General features: G+C 43.7%; 1 protein-coding gene across 1 annotated transcript in view; it reads right to left on the bottom strand.

The window, feature by feature from the left end:
• Positions 1-21,909, bottom strand: part of dcc (DCC netrin 1 receptor) — a gene marked incomplete at its 5' end in the record, with an annotated part of 175,055 nt that overhangs the window by 42,851 nt on the left and 110,295 nt on the right. The window contains 6 exon segments of the mRNA XM_083669802.1: positions 1,676-1,817; positions 11,517-11,566; positions 15,262-15,400; positions 16,727-16,875; positions 18,504-18,658; positions 20,433-20,589. Coding sequence (XP_083525928.1) covers positions 1,676-1,817; positions 11,517-11,566; positions 15,262-15,400; positions 16,727-16,875; positions 18,504-18,658; positions 20,433-20,589 — 792 coding nt within the window.

The raw sequence follows: 21,909 nt of genomic DNA on the forward strand, positions 1-21,909 counted from the left end.
GGATCTGTTATAGATACAATGTACAGTACAGGGCTGCCTTTGAGCACCTGGCAGAGTTGTGTATAAATAACAGTGAAAATGATGGAGACAGAGAAATGATGGTAGGCAAAGCAGCCTTTTCAAAGCAAAGTGCAATCAAACCTATATATTGAGTGGCCTTTCGGGTTATTGAATCCATTAGTCATTAAAAGGCATTACACAGGCCTGTGATGAATTATATCTGTATGCTTTAAGTGTTACGCACATTATGATCATAAAACATATGCCACCCTGCAGAAAACCCTCTGTGTCAGCTGTTTATTGCTGCACAGTATCCCTCTGTATAGTGTAGGTCTCCCCCTCTGTTTGAACCGGCAGCACGTTCCTGTGTTTCTCTAGTCTAGTCATCTATTCATCCTTCCATTACAGGGAGGGAATCATCAGGAGGTTGGTTTGGGGACCTCATCTCGACAGATGATTGTACATTTCCCAGACTCTATTTATATTAAGAGACAAAAACAGGAATTATTAGCGCCGACAGCTAGCCCAGATGGGCCTGAGGAGGAGGTGTATTGGATTAACAGAGCACACATGCATGCCTTTGTGAAATGAATTCCTCACAGGGGATGGATCGAGATATTAATCACCACGGCAATAATGAAAAGGAATATCATTTTCATCCAAATTCAGAATTCAAATTGAAATAATACCTTATGGCATTAGAAATAAACACCTACTGTATCTGTAATGCCTTGTCCTGTTTCTTAGTTTACGTTTGTCTTTGGTTAATGTTATTCTTTTTTTGTTTCCTGTTCTCTTTGTTTTGTGTTCCTCACCTTGTCTCTCGTTTCAGACGCTTCACCACCTGCCCTCGTGTGTTTCCCGCCGGTGTGATTGTCGACCCTGCCCTGATTAGCTTCACCTGTTCTTCATCATCCTTCCCTGTGTATTTAGTCTGTGTGTTCCCCTGTCTCTGTGCCAGTTCATCTTTGTACCTTGTGTCAAGCGTTTCCGCGATTTTTCCTAGTGATACGTATTCCTGTTTTTTTGATCCCCGAGTGTGTTTTTGACTTTGCCTTTTTGCCTACCCCTTTGCGGATTATCTGCCTGCCTTTTTGAACTGCCTGTCTGTGTACCAAACCCTGCTTTGCCTACCCATTGACTGCCTACCTGTGTACCGAACCTTTCTAAAAGTAAAGACTATTCTATTGGATTTAAGTTTTTGTCTCAGAGTCGTGCGTTTGAGTCCTTTGACCGAGTACTCCAGTCATTACAATATCGCTGTTGTGTATTCACCCCCGTCTCGTCTGTTTCAGTCTTCTGTCACAAATCGAACTGTGTATTTTCTTTGACAACATGAGGTTGAATCTACTGTTAAAACAACATGTTTTAGAGGGTTGATTCAGGAACCGTTTCACAGCTTGTTTGAATAATGTAATGGCAAATAGTTTGATCAATGATTTAAAGCCTATCAAATATTTATAGAAAATAAATGCTAAGCCACAAAGGTATCAAAACATTCCTATACGTGTGTGTATCAAGAGAAAACAAACATAGATTCATACAGTATGTATGGGTGATGAATTATTCATGATATTGCCCTGCGAATCATGCAAATCCTATTCCATAATGTCCAAAGGGGAATTGTAATCCGGACCGCGATAGAGATTTCGTTCTCCGGTGCCGAGGGCCTTACCTGTGAACAGGTACCAGAAGTTATTAGGCTCGATGGCCTCCTGGTCACCGCGGCGACCCGTCTTCCTGTGGCGGATCTTGTACCCTGTGATGAAGCCGTTCTGGGTGTTCGGTGGCGGTGGCTGCCAGCTGACCTTGATACTCTGAAACACAGAAAACACCAAAAAACTGTCACACTTTTGCAACTTAACAATGAAGCATTCATAAACCCTTCATGACACCTACTTAGATGCCTCATAAATTCAATCATACAGTAAGTACTGAATATACATGTTTATGGATATGAAAGGGTGATTGTATGATACTGTATGATATCAGTGATTTAACATGAATAACATCACAGGGTGGTTAAGAGGCTACAGAGAGAAAGTAGATGTCTGATAAGCACCATTACAGTACATCAAAGTGGCAAAGCATCATCAAATTAACATGTTTTACTGGTCTTCCTACAGATGGATCTGCCTGAGGTGTAAAAGAGGCTTTTCACTGTAATAGCATATCAGGATAAGAGGGGCAGATTCATGTATCATATTATGTTGGCGGTTTTATGCAACACTATACATTGAGTAGCTATTGAATATTGAGTCCATGTGTAGTAATGCTATAATAACTCAAGTAACAATGTTATTCTTACAGATTGTTACATTCATATTTACTAATTAGTTAATATTTGCATAGATATTGAGTTGAACAGTTGAGTAGTTTTTGCTTTACAGGACAGGTATTGAGCAACCTAATGTGAAGTGTTACTAATTATTTTGATTTACTTGATGAATATTTTGAGATATTGTGCAAGGCTGGCAAGAGGGTTAATTCCATGCAGATTCAGATTAATTTTGCAACCCCAAACCAAATTACCAAACCACCAAGCAATGTTAAATATCGCAAAAGAGATTACAGAGAAACAACATTTTCATTATCTCTTGGAACAGCTCCGAACTTGACAAAAAGCAATTAGGGATTATACTAGCTCCATAATGGCGGTTGAGGGTGCTCCGTGGAGCGATGTTTTTTTGATAATTCCTGTCAGACTTCACCCACTAAATACATCTTCCTCTGTAAATACTATTTAGAGAATGTGACACTTTTGATTTCTATACATCTATCTATCTGCACAGTAAAGGTTCTATACTGTAGCACGAAGGGCAGGCAAATACCTAAGTTGCTATTCAGACGATAATAAGATATTACAATTCTAATCATAGCTTAGCCCCACAATTGGACATGGATTTCTCTAATCATGCAAAGTGATGGCATTTCATTCCTTCGAGAAGACAACCACACGTTAATTGATTTTACACGGCCCTTCACAATCCCAGTGATGCAGAACCATCTTCTAATTTCTCCCAGAGATCAACTCCTAAACAAACATACTGACGCCTCCCCTGTCGCCAGGGTTAAAAAGGAGATAGATAGAGAGAGAGAGAGAGAGAGAGAGAGAGAGAAAGAGAGAGGGGAAAGACACAATAGATCCAAATCTGTCAAAACAAGTCTCCTTGGTCATATCGTCTTGTCAATGGTCTTCCTCAACTGCCGACACACGCAGAAGTCTATTAATTAACCTTTGAGAAACCTGAGAGCAATAAGATACTGTTGGCTCTGCTCAGCCTTGAGGCTGGGAGATGCAGGAACACTATCATATGACTGTCACATTGACTCAATAACGGGTCCGGCTCATGCCAGCTGCCTCGTGTGCACGGGAGGCTAGCCTCACCATCTGCAGGGGGAAGTGTGAGCCTGTTAACATGCAAATAAACCAATTAAAATTCACACGACACGGCTGCCAATGCGTTGAGTCCAGCCTGATTCATCTGTGCCTCCTCTATGTACTCGGGGTTTTCATTTTCTGTGTGTCCCGGTGTGAGAATGGCGTGCTAAAACGGTGTAGCTGCTTTCTATGAGCTGCAGGCCTACTTGCATTTGGTGCAAGACTCCCTGCCCGAAATCTGACCGTGTCCCAGTTCTCCAGCTAGAGTCTACTCCCTGAAGTATGGACTTGTTTACTTCCCCCATCTAGATTCAAATGGAATGAACTCGGGTAGCTGGGGATGGTGGAAACGATTTCTAGCCGGCGCCTACACCAATCCTGTGAACAAGTGTACACTTTAGGTCAAAGGTAAAGAAATGGGATGCAGCACTTAGCTAAACCGTCTCTGTCTGTGTCTGGAGTGAAAGCAAACATGTTACTCCAGCTTGGGTCTGCCCACCACATGGGTCTACAGTACCCCGCCCCCCCCACCCCCCCCACCCCTTTCCGTCACTCGAATCAGGCTAACTGCATTTAAATATTCAACGAGTGTCACACAGGCGTGCATACCGAGGAATTCATTAACATTTACTGGCACCTGTTCCTCATTTTTGCCCATAATCTTAATTGATTACAACAGGCTTGATTGCAGCAGAGGGAGCTCTAGTGCGGTAGCAGTAGGCCTATTTGGAAGCCTCTGGAGTTTGGACTGGCGGCACGGTGGCGATTAAGAGAGAAGCCGTAAGTGTCATTTGGCCTGGTTGTTGGAACGCTAATTATTCCACTAAGAATAGGAGAAAAATATGCAACAGAACAATGTCAGGCTATTCCATATTGGCACAAGGCCTGTAGAGAGAGGGACTGCAGGCAAACAAGCCATTAGATTCACTCATTTTGCTGCAGAGTAATTTATACAGTACATGGGTATTAGGCTACATGTGTTTGATACCATTCCGTTCCATGCATTGCAATGATCCCGTCCTCCGATACCTACCTCCACCAGCCTCCCCTGATCTTAATCCTGGCAATAACAGAGTAGCTCAAGGAAGAACGTTTATTTTCAAGGACGTTTTGTTTGACCTTTTATGACAAAACCACGAGAATAATTGAGGTCGAAGTACTGAGCGTCGGATACCATTAAACGTGCCATAGACACATTTATGCAGTGTTTTTGAAGACACAAGTTCTGCCCTGTGGACACATTCACATCAAAGTCAGACAAAACCGAAGGTGAGGGGACTTGACCAGAGCTATCCCAACAATCCTCAAAACTTTAAATTTCAGCTAGTGGCTAGAGGAATGTTTACAGTGCAACTGTGAATGCTGCAATGCGGGTATGATTTGTCTGAGACCTTAATATCCACACTTTATTTGTATGTATCTTGACTGTGCAGGTTGGTTACCCCAGAGACAATCCACTCTAAATCCTTTTAGTATTCAAATCCAGTTGACCTTGCAAATTGCAGGGCTACAAGAAGTCATGCCTCCCCACCCCTTAAGCCTCAAACATGAGAAGTATTTTTCATTCAAGCTATGATGAAAGGGTTTGTCTCAGACAATTATAAACAGATCTGAACTGGCGATGATTTAATAAGGAGTCGGTTAATTTGTTCTTGTGTACCGATTATAGTTTTGCTACCTCCAGCGAGCCTGTTTGGAGGACTCACGTTCCAATGAATGTTGTCAATGTTGTGTGTGTGTGTGTGTGTGTAGAGACAGAAAAGAGCACAACCTTCTCTTGAGGGCCTCATGGAACAATGTTCTATGGGCTGTTCCATGCATGCATAAAAAGAAGGCACACAACAAAATAACAGAAACTAACCCATTAAAAAAAACAAAAAACAAAAAAAACCTTGAAACAAAACAGTAATTGCGCTGGGGCTGAGGGCAACGTCTCGTTTGAGGATTCCTTCAGTTTCGGTTTGGCCTATGCTTCGGCGCTGGAAGTCAATGGAAACAATGGAGACAGTAAAGGGTTTAGGGAATACGCTCACCTAGGACACACGCTTGTTCACACACACACACACACACACACACACACACACACACACACACACACACACACACACACACACACACACACACACACACACACACACACACACACACACACACACACACACACACACACCTTCAGAAGATTTATATGGCTGTGTGGTTCCTTTGTCACAGAGCTGTCCAAGAACCCCAAGGGAGGGCGAGGTGAAAGACTTGGACCACTCCACTGGTCCTCTTTAAGCAACAACAACAACAACCCATAGTTAGTGAAGTAGAATCGTAACTGGAATCCGCTCAATACAGGCTCAGACCGACAATAAAGCTTGCCAATATCTGTTAGACATGCAATCCATTTTGTGAGCATCTTAATTTGGATAACAAGTCCACCATGGATGGTGCTGAAATATAAGTTGTTTTCCATGGATTTTAGGAGGTCCTGAGAGGTTTCTATTATAGACCCTTCTGTGAGTTCTGCAACAAGAAGTCTGAATTCTAACCTGAACACAAAACAAATAAGTATTCAGATCATACTGGTTTGTCCAATTATTGCTGAAATGTGTTTTTGCAATATCAGAGGTATGCTTATGAGCAGAGAAGCTCCAATGTTCAACAAGTACAACAAACATCTACCTCTAGTCTAACTACCTGAAGATACCTTCACTGAAGCAACTTTTTGGTTTCCAAACTACTAATTTAAAGTAGACCAATCTACCAACAAATAATATCAATGGTTTAATGAGATATAGCCAATGAACCTTCCTCTATATATTTCGTGCCTCTATACTCAGGAAAGTTTTCTCCATTGCTCATAAGAACACACAACATCACTTTGATCTTTGTATCTGAGTCTTCACTGTCTCATCTCCTCCTCTCTTCTAACTTCACAGGACAGGGTCTTTGATACCTGGCGTCAGTGCTCTGTCGTCATCCTCGTTCCTGCTTTGCTGTATCATTGCTTCAGATATAATGACAACCAAGTGAACATGAAGTTAAACCTCAATGTTGTGCTCATCCATTTATATTTACATGTAGATGATTTAGCAGATGCTTTTATCCAAAGTGACTTCAAATAAATACAGTTGTCTCAGTAAGTGAATCAACTATACAGCAGTCATCGTAGGTAAAACCTTTGATAAGAACAAGTGCCATCGGCAGTTACAGTGCTAGAGAAACCTTTTTTTTTTTTTTTAAAGTTCAGGTAGTGTACAATAGGGTGTGGGGGGGTGGAGACGTCTGAGGACGAGGAGCCCAGGTGTACCCTAAAGAGAAGAGTCTTTAGTCTACGGTGGAAGATAGGTTGTGACTCTGCCATCCTGACAGTGTTGGGAAGCTCACAGGTGCTCATCCCATTGTATTAAAATCCTGGCATGTACAATCAATAGTTCTGGTCTGTTTATCCAAATCTTATGAGGTTCACTGGACATTCTGTGTCGGAAATAGTGTGAATGCAATCGTGATTTCACGCCGGTGAAAAATGAGTCAGAATATTGATGTGTTTTAAACGTCAACATGGACTGACATCTAAGCGAAACAAATTCCTCCTTTCAGGTAGAGAAGTTTGACTGACAAAGCGTTCGGTCTCCCCGTCTGATATTCTGGTTGATATTCTCGAGCGAGGTGCTCAATCAGTCACTGTCTGTGTTATCCACTCCGTCTAAGACAGATGATAGCTACTATCTTCCCAGAGAAACGATGCAGAAACAGACATTCTAATTATCCAGTGAAAAATGCTGATGTTTCTCTCAGTGATCCCACACTTCGCTAACCATTATTCACAGGCGTTCTTGTTAACACTTCAGGGTGTCTCTAACAAACCTGAGATAGAGTTCTTACTCACATACTATTTTGCAAAAACAGATCTCGCAACGGAGAAAGAAAATTCTATACCACCACATAAACATAAAAAAATCTATAAATATTATTTCATGACGTCGGCATTTCTATGTTTTATTCTGCTTGTTGCCTGCCGCTAAAACGCCACCGCAAAAACCCAAGTCTGTAATTTGAGGATAAACAAAAAATGTGCTCTGTAAGGCGAGCCGAAAGGGGGGGATATGTTTAATTTGACGCTACAGACAATATACACAATTACCTGTGATGCATGCTATCTGTTGTCAGAGTGACAGCTCTCTAACCAGCGTGCCTGCTGTAATGAGGACGTATCAGCAGCAGACTGTTAGTGCTCTCTTCCTCCTGCATTAAGATGGCCTCTATGGTGAAAAATGTCCTCTGGAGACAGCAGCGGCCCAGTGATAAGTGAAAATGAATAGGATGGTGTGTGTGTGTGTGTGTGCGTGCGTGTGTGTGTGCGTGTGTGTGTGTGTGTGCGTAGACACAGAAAAGAGCACAACCTTCTCTTTAGGGCCTCATGGAAATGTCGCTCAGCAGGCGCCACGACCTACCCTGCTGTGTTGCAATGTCACACACACACACACACACACACACACACACACACACACACACACACACACACACACACGCAGGTGAGTAAACAATCCTAAATCCAATCTGAAGATTGTTTGCCCATGTCCTCTGGGTGTGCAGAGTAATCACATATTGCAGAGCCAATGCGTGTTTGTTTATGAATCCCACATGCCACCCCACACTCCCATTCTGCTGCAGGATAGTGTGTGCGTGTGTGTGTGTGTGTGTGTGTGTGTGTGTGTGTGTGTGTGTGTGTGTGTGTATGTGTGTGTGTGTGTGCGTGTGTGTGTCTGTGTTTGGGTGTGTGTGTATATACAGTAGATATATGTGTGTGTGTGTGTGGGTGTGGGTGTGTGTGTATATACAGTATGTGTGTGTGTGTGTGTGTGTGTGTGTGTGTGTGTTTGTATGCTTCTCTGCGTGTGTGTGTGTGCGTGTGTGTGTGTGTGTGTGTGCGCTTAAGCTCATTAGAGTAAAACCACGCTTTATTTCTGTGCGTTTTACCTTCTATTATGGGGAATTTCCATGTAAGCACTGTATGACATTGACTTTTATTACAGCCTCAAGCTAAACTGTAACTAACACGAATAACACAGCATGACACGACGACAATGGCCTCAATCCGTACATACATCGCTTTATTCTAGATTGAGAGTATGAGAATATGTCTTTTCATGTTCCAGCATGTTAACACTGTACACTGTAATACTACTAGTTATGTAATACTGTCCATAACACTGCTAGGGTCTGTAGACTGCACAAGGTGTGACACTCTCTCCATTTAGAAAGAGACTGTTTCATTCCAATCAAGTCTGGATTAAAACCGTAAGGACACTCGGGTCAAACAGGAGCTCCATCAGTCACAGAGAAATGCAAAGGTTTAGGGGAGATGAAATTGAGGACAGACACTTTGTTACAGCTGTTAAAACAGATACACATGACATCGATGAGGGTGGACTGTAATCTGGTTAATTGATATTCAAGCCAATCCTAATTGGTCCCCACTTAGTACTTCACAAATTCAAATCATATGGGTTTGAATCATTCTGAATAGTGATTTCCAGGTTTTAGACGTGAAGAACATTGACAATTACAGAATTACGTTAATTACTGATACAGTAAAATGACGAGGCTGAACCCGTCTGTAACCATCTGCCCACCACAACGTCTAATTATAATCTTATTGTTTACAAACATCTAATCATCGACTTAAATCCGAAAGTCTTGAATGGTTTATTGCTGGCAAAGCAAGATTACAGTAATTGGCCTTAATTCGGTGTTTTACCGCCGAAGCAGGTGCCCGAGTGAAAAGAGGAGAGCAGCTGCATTTATGAGATCTCCTCTCTAATGCAACATGCAGGGCAGCGGAGCCGGGCTCATCCGAGCCCTCATCCATCTTGCCTATCCACAAGCTCCTCCTAAATTACATTTCAGAAAAAGAGATCTATCTTTCCGCCCAAGCCGTAGAGGTGCCTCTGAAGGAGATGGAAACGGGAACTTAACATAGTGAAGTATGCACCACTGCTAGTTCACTGAGCCACTCGACCAGTCCCTCCACTCCTCGAGGGACAAATGATGGCTCTTACTCAGTAGAAGAAGAACAAACACTGTTTATTGGCCATGCATTCAATTCTCATCAATTGTTGAAATGTGGTAATTTTTGCACCCCCCCCCCCTCCAAGACAACACATTTGCACACCCTCAAGGGAGAACAGAGAACCTCTGGGCACAGGGTCAGCCATATTCAGCACCCCTGGAGCAGTTAGGGGGTTAAATGTCTTGCTCAAGGGCACAACGGCAGTGGTAGGCACCTTAGATGTGATGCCAGCACCAGATATGATGGTGCTGCAAGGTGCTTAGCACTGAGGCAGAGAGCATGTATTGTTATATTCCATCCACCTTCCTTAAGACTTTTTTGTTTTTCTTAACATGTCGTTCCTAAAAGGAAGAGAAAGCGTATGGCTTTGTACTCTTACGATGATGAAATAAAGTGGAAACAAGGGGGGAGGAAAAAATATGCTTTTAGAAACAAAATGTGATGCTGTTTAGAGGGAGAGAGTCTAAGGGAGAGTGATTCAAAACGACAGGAGCTGTCATACAGTAGGTTTGGCCTTTCTCACGTTCACCTGATCCTCTCAGAGCCCTCAGTTTCTATTCATTAATACAAATGGCCGACACCTGCAAACACAAAGCAGTGTCCTCCACTTGCTACAGAACTCACTGAGAGTCTCAGAATATTTCCCAAAGAAAAGACTATTTCACTGTATGGATAAATCTGCTCTCGACACACTGTACTGTACACTTGCGCTTTTGAATGGCGTCTCTCTCTCTCTCTCCAGATGCTGTCATTGTGACGGCTTCAAAAGTCGTCTGCAGGGTTACAGGTTTGGCTTATCAATGCTGCAGGCAGTGTGGTTTGGGACAGACATGCAAGCATGCACGCACGCATTCACACACGCACATGCATACAGTACACACACACACGCACACACGCACACACACACACACACACACACACACACACACACACACACATGCATACAGTACACACACACACACACGCACACGCACACGCACACGCACACACACACGCACACACACACACACACACACACCCAACCCGAGCAGCAGCAGGCCCTTGGGCTTCATTTCTGGTTCAGTCCTCAGTACATCTTACAGATGGGGGTCTCTACCCCACCAGCACTCCTCCTCCACACACACACGTTGGCTGGATACAGGATACAGTAGAGATAAAGAAAAGTGTTGGAAATGATGTTCCAAGTCCAGAGTGTGAATGTGTGTGAATGTGTGTGTGTGTGTGTGTGTGTGTGTGTGTGTGTATGCATGTGTGAGTGTGTGTGTGTGTCTGCTTCAAAGTCAAAAGAGCAGCAGGAGGAGGAGCAGAGCCAAGATGGTGTCCGTCCTCAGTCCCACTGGCCTGCTCTGAAATGACCCCCTTTCTGCCACTCAAGGGGTCTGCTTGGGCATAAACATGGCACGGCGGCCTTTCTGGATTCAGAACGACGTGTTTAATGAAGCGTTGATACAGACTCACAGAGTGCATCTTGCCCCAAGTACAACTGTACAAACTCTGGAAAACTCCACTCGTCCAATTTTCTCAAGCGCAGATCATTAAAGACACTTCAGTCATTCTCTTTGAGGATTCCCAGAGAAGTATTTTGGTGCTGTGGTCGGTACAATCAAAGGTACAAACATGTACTGTACTACCTGCACTACCCCTGGCTTTGATACGGTTGGCTTTGATAGAGGACGCTATGATACCAGCCTAATAAAGCCTAAATCCTAACACTTCTTTTGTATTTTAGATTTTTGACAAACCTCACATTTTGGGTCTGGATGGTCAATGTACAGTTAAAATACAGTTACAAATAATACAGTTATAATCTAGGAATTGAATTACTGTCTCACCGCATTCAGCCACAGAATCCCTAGTTTATCAGCGTCAACTTCCTGAAGCAGCAGTACTATAAAGTTTCACTTTCATTTTGTATAGCGTGCCCGTGGCATTAGGTTGAGTACGCATACGCACCACCCTGCGGGCCCTCGGGCACTGCGGGCACGTGACAGGGATCTGGTTATTAGCGTTACATTTAGAACTGCAGGCTGAACTGTAGCATCACTTCAATCTTAAATGATACATGCGTGTACTCACTCTTGAGAGCACCACTTCCAGGGAGATGTTCTGAGGAGAAGCACTCGGCACTGTGGGGAAAGAACACAACAATAGATTGGTCAAAGAAAAAACAAAAACAACAAAACAACACACATACCAAACAACACATCGAGCAACGTGTATATTTAACCATTCCTGAGACAAGGTCTATGACAATGCAATTCTGAGGAAATTAACTGACTGAGTTTAGTTTAGATATTGGAGGGTCAAAAATATATAGTTTGTCTGTCAAGCACACGCAGCTAAATCTATTATTCCAACGTCAACCATTGAAAATCAATCATCAAATTACATTCCTGAAGATAGACCCTTTGAAGATAAACCCAGATACATTCAATTACGGTAATTTCACTAACTGTGACAGAGGACAAGACAAATTGGTTGAATTAGGAGGATATACAGTATTGTGCCTGCCCTTAAGTAGATACTGTGTGGGTGCTTGTGTGTGTGTGTGTGTGTGTGTGTGTGTGTGTGTGTGTGTGTGTGTATGTGCATGTGCATGTGCATGTGCGTGTGCACGTGCGTGTGCGTGTACATGTGTGTGTGTGTGTCTGTGTCCTTAAGAGAACAATGGATGGAGTGGCATTAAAAAGCCTCTCCATCAAGCCTATCACAGACAGGGACTCCTCAGCACCATCCAATGAGCTGGCTGATGTTAATGACTCCTTTAGAATGACCTGCCTAGTGACAGGTAGCAGCAGTGACCTTTCCACCAATCCAATCCATCACGCAGTGTTAGCAACGTAAATGTCCCTTTTCTTAAGACAGTCATTATCCTGATAAACTACCACCAAAATAAACACATATTGCTGTGCAAGAGGGCCATAAACCGGTGTGGAATATCAGGAAATCCTGCACGTTGTGACCTCTTCCTTTTCCTTGGTAAGCTTTTAGTTTAGTTTATTTTCGTCTTTTGTGACCGTGTTCTAAACCATTATAGGTGAAGTGCTTACAGCCCCGAGTGTGACCCTCCATTTTCAATTGCAGCTCGACAGTACAATATCTTCGCATAGGGTTGTCAACAGTGTTGCCATGACCACAAAACAACACGTTGTTCACATTAAATTCAGCTTTGTTCAAGTTGACTATGGGCTCACTAGAGCTCAAGCGGACTGGTTTCCACAGGTGGCGGTGAGGCAGTGGCGTGGCAACTTGGCGGTCGGCAAGCTCCGTTGAGCCGGAGTGGGGTGGTCTGGTCTGGTGGAGCATCCTTCCGGCGTGTGGGATTAGTGGGGTGGGAAAGGTCATTAATTACCTCGGAGAAGCCGGGCAGTAAAAAAAAAAAAAAAAAAAAAAAAGGAAAAAAATTCGTTGTGGCGCACAATTTCATTAGCGAGCACAAGGGGCCTTAATTAAGCAGGGAAATGGAAAAGGCAGCTCTCGCGGCTCATTTGAAACATTCAGCAAGCCGCCGCTAATGGAAGCTGACAGACAATAAATTCCTTCGGCCTCTTAGCGCCCACTGAAGGTAATGCGATGAGACAGTCCAGCAAATAAGTGAGTCTTGGGGTTGCTGAGAGGAGAGGAGAGGAGAGGAGAGGAGAGGAGAGGAGAGGAGAGGAGAGAAGAGAAGAGGGGCAGGATAGGAGAAGAGAAGTGCAGGGGACCCAGGGCTTGTCTTGGCACCTCATGTTGAGACTGATGAGAGAGAGCGAGAGAGCGAGAGAGCGAGAGAGAGAGAGAGAGAGAGAGAGAGGAATGACTGGAGTGGACTGCTTCTGCAGGGCAAGGAGCTAAGAGGAGTTGTTCGTACAAAATGTTACTTGAACACAGATGAGGCCTTGTTTGTTGCTCAGGATCACAGATATCTGGTGAGATGACACAAACACACACACACACACACAGACACACACACGCAGACATACACACACACACACACACACACACACACACACACACACACACACACACACACACACACTACCCACACACCCTCTCCAATCTAGTCACAGGCATGAGTGCGTTGGACAGCTTATCAGAGAGGCTTGTAGCGGCAAGGGAAATGATGTGCCAGATACAACATCATATCACATCACAGCCGTGTCCTCGCCGTCTCCCCCCGCCGCTCCCCCGTAAAATATGCCAACGTCAGGATGGAAACACATGCAAAAGTTTTTCCAGAGATCACAGCCATTGTTCCCCACTGATCATGGCCACTCTCAACGAGCCTTTGAAGCCGACATGACAACTCAGAGTGAGGAGTGTGTGAGTGAGGCCTTTGTCGCATCTGAGTCAACAGCCAAACATCAATGGTGACGCATTGCGATCGTTCAAGCTGGGGAGCCTTGATAAAGCCAAACTGGCAATTGAATCCATGAGAATTACCACACACACACATGCTCACACACCCACACCCACACACACACACACACACACACACACACACACACACACACCCACACACATACCCATAATCCTGGGGTTAACACCAAAATCAATATCTGTATGTTAAGACGGTTAATCAAGGGGACCGATCGGAAATCGAGATACTATGTTCCATACTCCAAAGCCAGCCGAGACGCTTTTAGATCCAATTAACACAGATCAAGAGAACACGCGTCTCTCTGATCCTTCTCTGTGTTCTGTTTGCATCATTCTTTTATATTTCACCTCCCCTCAGGAAAACGCAACTGCAAACACCGAATTCTAGTGAAGTCAGAGACGAAAGATCTGAGACCCAAACTGAGAGAAACGATGAAAGCAGAGAAACAGGTCTCGCCAAACAATCTACACCGTTGCGGTTGTCGGGGATATGGAGAGATGTGATAGAGGCAACCCCCTGAGTAAAAAAAGGGATTTGTTCAGGATCTACCGTAGCGACATAAACGGCAATTTGTAAACATCACGGTGATGTTAGCATGTAGCGATGCTAACTGGAAGCACACGCTCCGTCCCAATTCTTCACAAAGTGTGCAAATGCGTTTGAAATCCATGTAGGGCAACAAGTGCACACTTCAGGGGAGAAGGGCGTAGAGAGTTATAGGATGCCGTCCAGTAGTACACTCGAGCCAAGGGAGTTACACTGGCTGGAGGTTGTACCTGTAGGGATAGGTATGTTCCGGAAGGAGGGCAGCCAATTGGAACTGCTGTCGCCACGCTCTCAGGGGATTGGATCTGGGACTAATTGAATTTGGGAGGGAGGGCAGACGTAGATTCTTTAAGAGTGCTGGAGCATTGAGAGGTAATCAGACCATTTCAACGTACCCCATGTGTGCTGTCAGAGTTGACTGACACCGCAAGACATTGATTATAGGGGGGAAAATAAAGGGGTCCGAGGCGTACACGGGTGGTGGCTCATGTGTGGCAAATTCGATGCGACATTTATTAATAGAGAATAAACTGTGTCGTTAATTTTTGATTAACTTCATTTATCATATGGTTGTTTATCCCACTGCAGGCAGTTCATTTCATTTCAGTTCATCGAAACGTATCGAGGAGTGGAGAGAGGTTTGCATTTGGGTAAACATGCAGTCACTGGTAAGGCTTTACATGAAAGGCACACCTTAGGATTTGTTTGGCTGATCATGGTTATTTCAATTCACGATAAACTAATGAATGGCTGCCTATAATCTCTTTATAAACCAATAACAAAACCTTTATAAGGGGTACCTTCAAGGTCCAATGTGTACAGTAGTTTGGGCCAAAACGCCGCTCAAATAATACACACTGGACCTTTAATGTGAAGTGTTTGTGTGAAGCATAGTGAGAGTGAATGCAGACGTACCATCTGAGAGCGTGGTGATGCTCACGTCCTCTGTGGTAACCCCAGGGCCGTGGCGGTTGTACGCTAGGACACGGACGGTGTACTCTGTGAACTTCCTGAGCCCCTCCATCTTGTAGTTCTGCCCATTCACCTCCACACTCTGAATGAAAGAGGGAAATTAAGGTCTAGCATAGTACTGTACATCAAGTCTCTGAAAAATGTTAGCAATTCAGTTCTATGAGTCATGCACACACACAGTTCGGGTGGAAATATATATAAGTATAGAATATAATTAGAGATGAGTTATGACCTCAGTCATTAAATTAAAATAATAAAATAACATTTCTGATAGAACATAGCACTTATTTTGGTACTATGGAGGGGGGGGGGGGGGGTACCCATTGGCAGGCGGGGGGGGGGGCATTGGCTGGCGTCTAGTGTCTAATCACGCCAAATATTTATCCAGCGGTTTTCCTGATGCTGCCTCTTATTATCCGTGGCCGCGAGGCTAGGAGGCTAGGAGGCTAGGAGGCTGCTGCTTGGAGGGTAAACACGCCTGTCTCTTCCCTTGTTCCTGATCCGCCATCCCCAATCATCATCTGCTGACAGGGCTGATTGGTGCACAGTGCCATCAGGAAGGAATTCAATAGAATACCATACAACCAAAACAAAGACAGGATGATAAACATCCCTCACTGGGTACTTTTCCAAAGAGAACTGTAGGCTGAGATCTGAAAATAATTGCTGTTCTTTGTTTTTGTAGTGCTCTGTGTGTTTAGCCTGTCTGTGTGTTTTTATTTTTATCCTGAGCCAGTTACTGTACATGATTAAGGAAAAGAACAGAGAGCGAATTAATAGGCCGTACGCTCCTGGAAGTCCTGTAAGCCTGGGCCACTTTTAATCAGTTTTCACATCAGCTTAAAACTGAGATGACTTACTTTAAAGCGCTGTCCAACTACGCAGCAAAATGTCAACAGTTTGAAAACTTTTTATTTTATTTTATTTTTTTACAATGGTCAGTAGCTTCTCGAGTAAAACAGTATTGCTTATCCCACATTTCAAAACAGTCACAGTTTGGTTCCTTACTCAGAACATCAAAGGACACCGCGGCATACAGTATATTGTCATTAGCAACAAGAAACAGACTTATTGATCGTCCGCATAGACATCAAACAACGCAGAGCACACCATGATCTTAACTGTACTGTACTAGTCCTACCAAACATTGTCTCCTGTGTCCCATTTTGACTTAAAGTAATACAAACAAATAGTAAATCAAGTGAAAATCTGAAACTTCTTGCTCTAAGGACCAACTCATCTCAGCAAGCTACTGTACTCATGGGACTGTGGTGCTTTGTTTGTTGTAAATACCAGCATGGATTAATAAAATCTAGTCTATGTAATCTAATCTAATCTCATTTAAACTACGATCAAATAAAGTATCACTTGTGGGTCAGATGTTTAGGGGGTCTGAGGAGGTATTGACCTGTTCCTTTCCAGAGGGGGTCTCGGTCCAGAGAAGTCTGTAGCCCTGGATGGGGCCGTTGGCGTAGGCTGGGGGATCCCAGGTGGCCTGGATGGAAGTGGGGGAGAGGGCCTCAGCCTGGAGGTTCTCCACGGGTCCAGGGACCTGCACTACTGGGGCACACACACACACACACACACACACACACACACACACACACACACACACACACACACACACACACACACACACACACACACACACACACACACACACGCATAGAGATATACTTGTGTACCTGACATCAGAAAACATTGAGTCGCATTGAATAGTATGTGATGTTTGCATTCATGTTTGATCTGATCCTACATTATTCATCATGGTCCTTTCCTTATTCCCTTATGGGGATTGTTCTTATTATACTCTTCAAACAAGAGGAAATCCCAGCATTTGAGTTAAGCTCAGCTGAGCTTCGACAAAGGTCAAGATCCTCATGCTCACAGTCCTTTGCATATTCCCTTCCCAAGAATAGTTCTTACTACGCTCTTCATACAAAAAGAAACATCCAGGCGTTTGAGTTAAGGCCAGCTGAGGTCCAAAGGTGGGCAGAAAAATGTTTGAATGGTCTATTTTTCCCCTTCTCCCAGCGGGCCTAATAGAAGAATCCAATTGACCTGGACCACAGCACTGTATATAGGGAATGATTAGGGCAGATTCTAATCAGCAAGCTGCTTACACAGCCCATAACACTGGCCTATACACCGGCCGAGATTGGGAGAGCAGAATGGGAAAAAGACAGCGGGAGAGAGGGACAATGGGAGTTGGAGCAAAAAAAAAAAAGGTATTCTATGCCCCCTGAATCCCAAATACGCAGGTTAATCCGTCCTTGGTTTGGCGTTTTACTTTCCTTTACGACAGAGAGACATTGTAAATTGATCTCTTCCCAGATTCCGTTGAAAGTTGCATTGTTGTTGTTGTTGTTGTTGTTGCTGCTCTTGTTGAGAGGGCACTGGTGCAGAGACTGTGAAACTCTATTAAGACACACCGCAGATGAGGAATAAATTGTTACTGTTCTCCTTATTCCATTAATCAACACTACCGCTTGTAGTGGGAGTGATTTATAGCCAGAACCTCTGTAGACAGGTCTGGATTTCAAGTCAAGAGAGTGAGAGGCAGAAGTAGGAAATATAACTTGCGAGGAGAATGCTCCCCTCCTGCATCTGAACGCCACTTCATTATTCATGATTTCTTCTACTGAATGTAATGTAATGTAATGTAATGGTGTGTATAAGAATCTCCTCTCTCTCTGTGTGGAATGTTTAGTCAGGGTGCTGTTCTTGTGCTGTACTCACACTCCAGTGGAAGATAGTGGAGGTACACATGTTTGATACCATTCCTCATTGCATTCCATGCATTACTGTGAGCCCGTCCTCCGATTTCTACCTCCCCCAGCCTCCACTGTTACACTCTAGCAGCATATGGGACTGTGTATGGCAGTGCTGTATTTTCTGGAGCTGAGAGAAGACTGTGTGTGGGCTGGTTGGATGTGTACGGCTGTACTTTGCTGGCTATATGAAGTATGTGTGTATGGACTGGGAGGGTGTGTATACTCTATATCTATAACCTTCTGCTGTCCTTGTAGAAGAAGCCTTTTAAGAAGCCTTTTTGGTTCCATGTAGATTAGAACCCTTTCAACATACTGTAGAGGGTTCTACATGGTCCAATTGGCACCCAAAAGGGTTCCTCAAAGGGTTCTCCTTACAAGGTCAGCCAAGGTAGGTGGAACCTTTTTACTTACACTCTGGCTGTGTGGAGATTTTGAGTGGCTGGGAGGTCTCTCCAGATCCGTTCTCGTTGTAGGCCACCACTCTGAAGGAGTAGCTCTCCTCCGGCTTCAGGTTGCTGACCGTCAGCTGCAGCGTCTCCGCTTCCGACACGTTAACGGAACGCTCCCTGCGAAGGCCGACATCACACATTAACATGACGCAACGTGACGCAGCATCACATAACATGACATGGCATGACGTAGAATAGCCGTTCATGTCATAACATTGGATCACATTACATGGCTAAATGGCATCCATTGTAATGCTGTTGCTATTTGAGTTTTTTTGTCCTCAGATATATATATATATTTTAAATTGAGACATTGCTAGAGCCTGTTAATGTAAATATCAAGTATTTCAGTGAGAGCATTCTAAGAGTCTTCTTTCTACATTTTGACAATAATAAACTTTGAACGTTTGAGCCACACAGCAAGAATCAGTCATGTCAGAGCCAGAAAAATCAACAAACATCCGCTTACAAACACCCATCCAATCCCCGTCATACCACGGCTACAATCCTAATCCCGTAGGATTAAGCCTACTTTTCATCACCACTACAAAATAACAATGACAATGCCCTCCTATACAGATAGAGAGAGACACCTACAGTAGTTAATTTAACTGATGGACAGTCCCATTACACAATCAAATGTTATGTGTCAGTCATTGTGTGTCAGTCACTTTGATTGATGTAGTCAAATTTAATTAAAGGGGAACATTAACTGTTGTCCCCCTTTAATAAACCTACCTCTGATTTAATATCCGGCTGTCTTAAATATAAGTATCTTTATCTTCCATCTCCATCCTATTTTAGCTGAGGTTCGAAAAAAATAAATAATCTAAAGGTGCCTTTAGCTCTTTGGCACCATCCACCCCCCATTAAACGGCTAACAGCTCACTGCCAATAAGTACCCCCATGTTGGCACTAGAAGAATGGCATGCTAAGAGAGTGCCCTGCAGTTTTATCTTCACTGATAACAAGTCTGAGACACTGGAATGAGGACACCGAGATATTCCAGTTGACCACGGCGTGCGTAAACCAGGACTAGAGATAGTGAGAGAAAGAAAGCCCTTTAGTAGTGTATTCATTGATTGTGTTTACATCGTGTTTACTTTCTAGACACTCAAAGCACCAACAACTGCCTTGTGGAGAACTCACCTCATAACCAGCAATGAATAGCAGCCACTTGGGTGATGCCACGGCAGCCATTATGCGCCAGAACGCTCACCACACACACATCAGATGTCAGTGGTGGGGTGAGGAGAGAATCATGCCAATTATGAGCTCATAGTGCTTTGTTCATTAAATGCAGAGGAGCAAATTTTCCCCTGAGAGTCCCTCTTTTCTGGAAGAGAGACATTATCTTGTTGGAAAGTACTGCTCTTTGATGTGACTGACTCTTTTTTTCTGTTAGAATTATCTGCGTTGTGGCAATTACCTTTTTGTGCCAAATGGGCTTGCCCTTTGTCATGGGTTATCACCGTAATAGGAGGTAAACAAGTGATGTCTGTCTTAAAAGCATATCTGAAAGCTCCCTTTGAAGTCCCCTCTCAAGATCAGCGGGGTGCTAAAATCACTTCCTGAATGAACACTGCCTCAAATAGTGTTCTTATGGATTATAGTGGCATGGTTTTATTATTCACGTCAATCAAAGTGAAAAAGAGGCATTTTAAAGGCCAGCCTTCAAACCGCTTGGGAACATTGCTAAAACATGACATTCAAACTAGGTTGTATTAGTATACAACCTAGTTTAGAAGGATTTGAATTAGACTTGCTCGTTGTAACTGAGCAGTAAATATGGGTGTTCCGGGCAAGCTAAATGACTCAGAGCGAAGTGTGTGTGTAAGCGCGCGTGTGTGTGTGTGTGTGTGTGTGTGTGTGTATAAATTAGACAACCTACCTGTTGACCCCCTCCTGGGAGTAGTAGACGCCATAGGTCTGGACGGTCCCGCGCATCTCCACTGGGGGGCGCCAGCTGAGGCGGACAAAACGGCTGGACACTAGGACAGGGACCACGTCACGGGGAGCGGAGGGGAGGGCGCCTGAGCTGGGGACAACTGGTGGGGGAGGAGAGGAGTAAGTCAAAGAAGTAGGGGGCACATGGGGGCTCGGGACCTGGGGGGCTGTCGTTGGGGTGGCCTCTATCACCGTTAGTCATTTAAGGGAAAGGGAGGGAGGAGGGAGGGGGGAGGGGGGAGGAAGAGGGAAGGGGAGGGGAGGAGGAGGGGGGGCAGGGGGGGGGATCGAGCAAAAACAAGAGGAGCAATGACCGATGGAATGAGAGAAGATAGGGAAAGAAAAAAAAGACCAGGAAGAAAGAAGAAGAGTGATAAAGAAGATCACAGACAAGAAAGTGAACTCATTATTTTCAATAATAGATCATTTTGCAGTTTGTGTTTTAATACAGTAAGTGTGGTGATGGAAATGTGCGGTTGGATGTGAACAGGAACTGTCAATGTTGGTGACATGATGCTGTATGGATCTGAAGGCAAGACTACAGTATGTCGGAGCGGTATGGTTGGACGACACAGAGAAACATGTGATAATTGGCATGAATGTATGGCGTAATGTTTGATTGTCAAGCATCGCTTGACTCAACATATGGAATCGAAAGCAGGCCTACTGTGTTTCTCACCTCTGATGAATGTGAAGCTGCATGTTGGACATGTGTCTCACAAGCTAGCACACATTCTCACCTGGGAATGGGTGTTAGGACCAGACAAACCCTGTTAACTCACCAAAGCAACTGTGGGCGCAATAGCTGTCTAGGTTTGTATTGATACTGTAGAATGTATGAATATAATTAATAGAATGAATTAATATAATTATAATAATAATATATAATATAATATATATATATATATATATATATATATATATATATATATATATATATATATATATATATATATATATATATATATATAATATTATAATAATATAATATAATATAATATAATTAATATAATGTATGAATATAATTAATAGAAAATATAAAGACCTCTGGATGTAAAAACCTAATCTTTTCGGAAATCTGGAAGATACCAAAAGGTGAGGTTTTTCGCCTGTCGCCGGTCAGAGTCAGATCTATTTGTTGGAGACGTCTTATCTTTTGATAGGGCGGCCAGAGTCGGAAAAAAAAATTCCAATTCATCTGTCCAAACTCTCTGAGCAAAAAGGTCAAAGTGACACTATCGACTGGTGGATATTCTTTAAATGCTTTGTCTCTACTGTACGTCACTGCGGTCTATGCAGCGCAGACGTGTCCGCTGACCCACACACACATCACACTTTCAGAGAACGCCATTAGTCAAGACTGCTTCACCAGAATGTGGGGAGGGAGAGTGTGTGGGGCTTTTACACACTCTGTACTTTTA

Source organism: Argentina silus (genome assembly GCF_951799395.1).
Source record: "Argentina silus genome assembly, chromosome: 5".
In the NCBI taxonomy this organism is placed as follows: domain Eukaryota; kingdom Metazoa; phylum Chordata; class Actinopteri; order Argentiniformes; family Argentinidae; genus Argentina; species Argentina silus.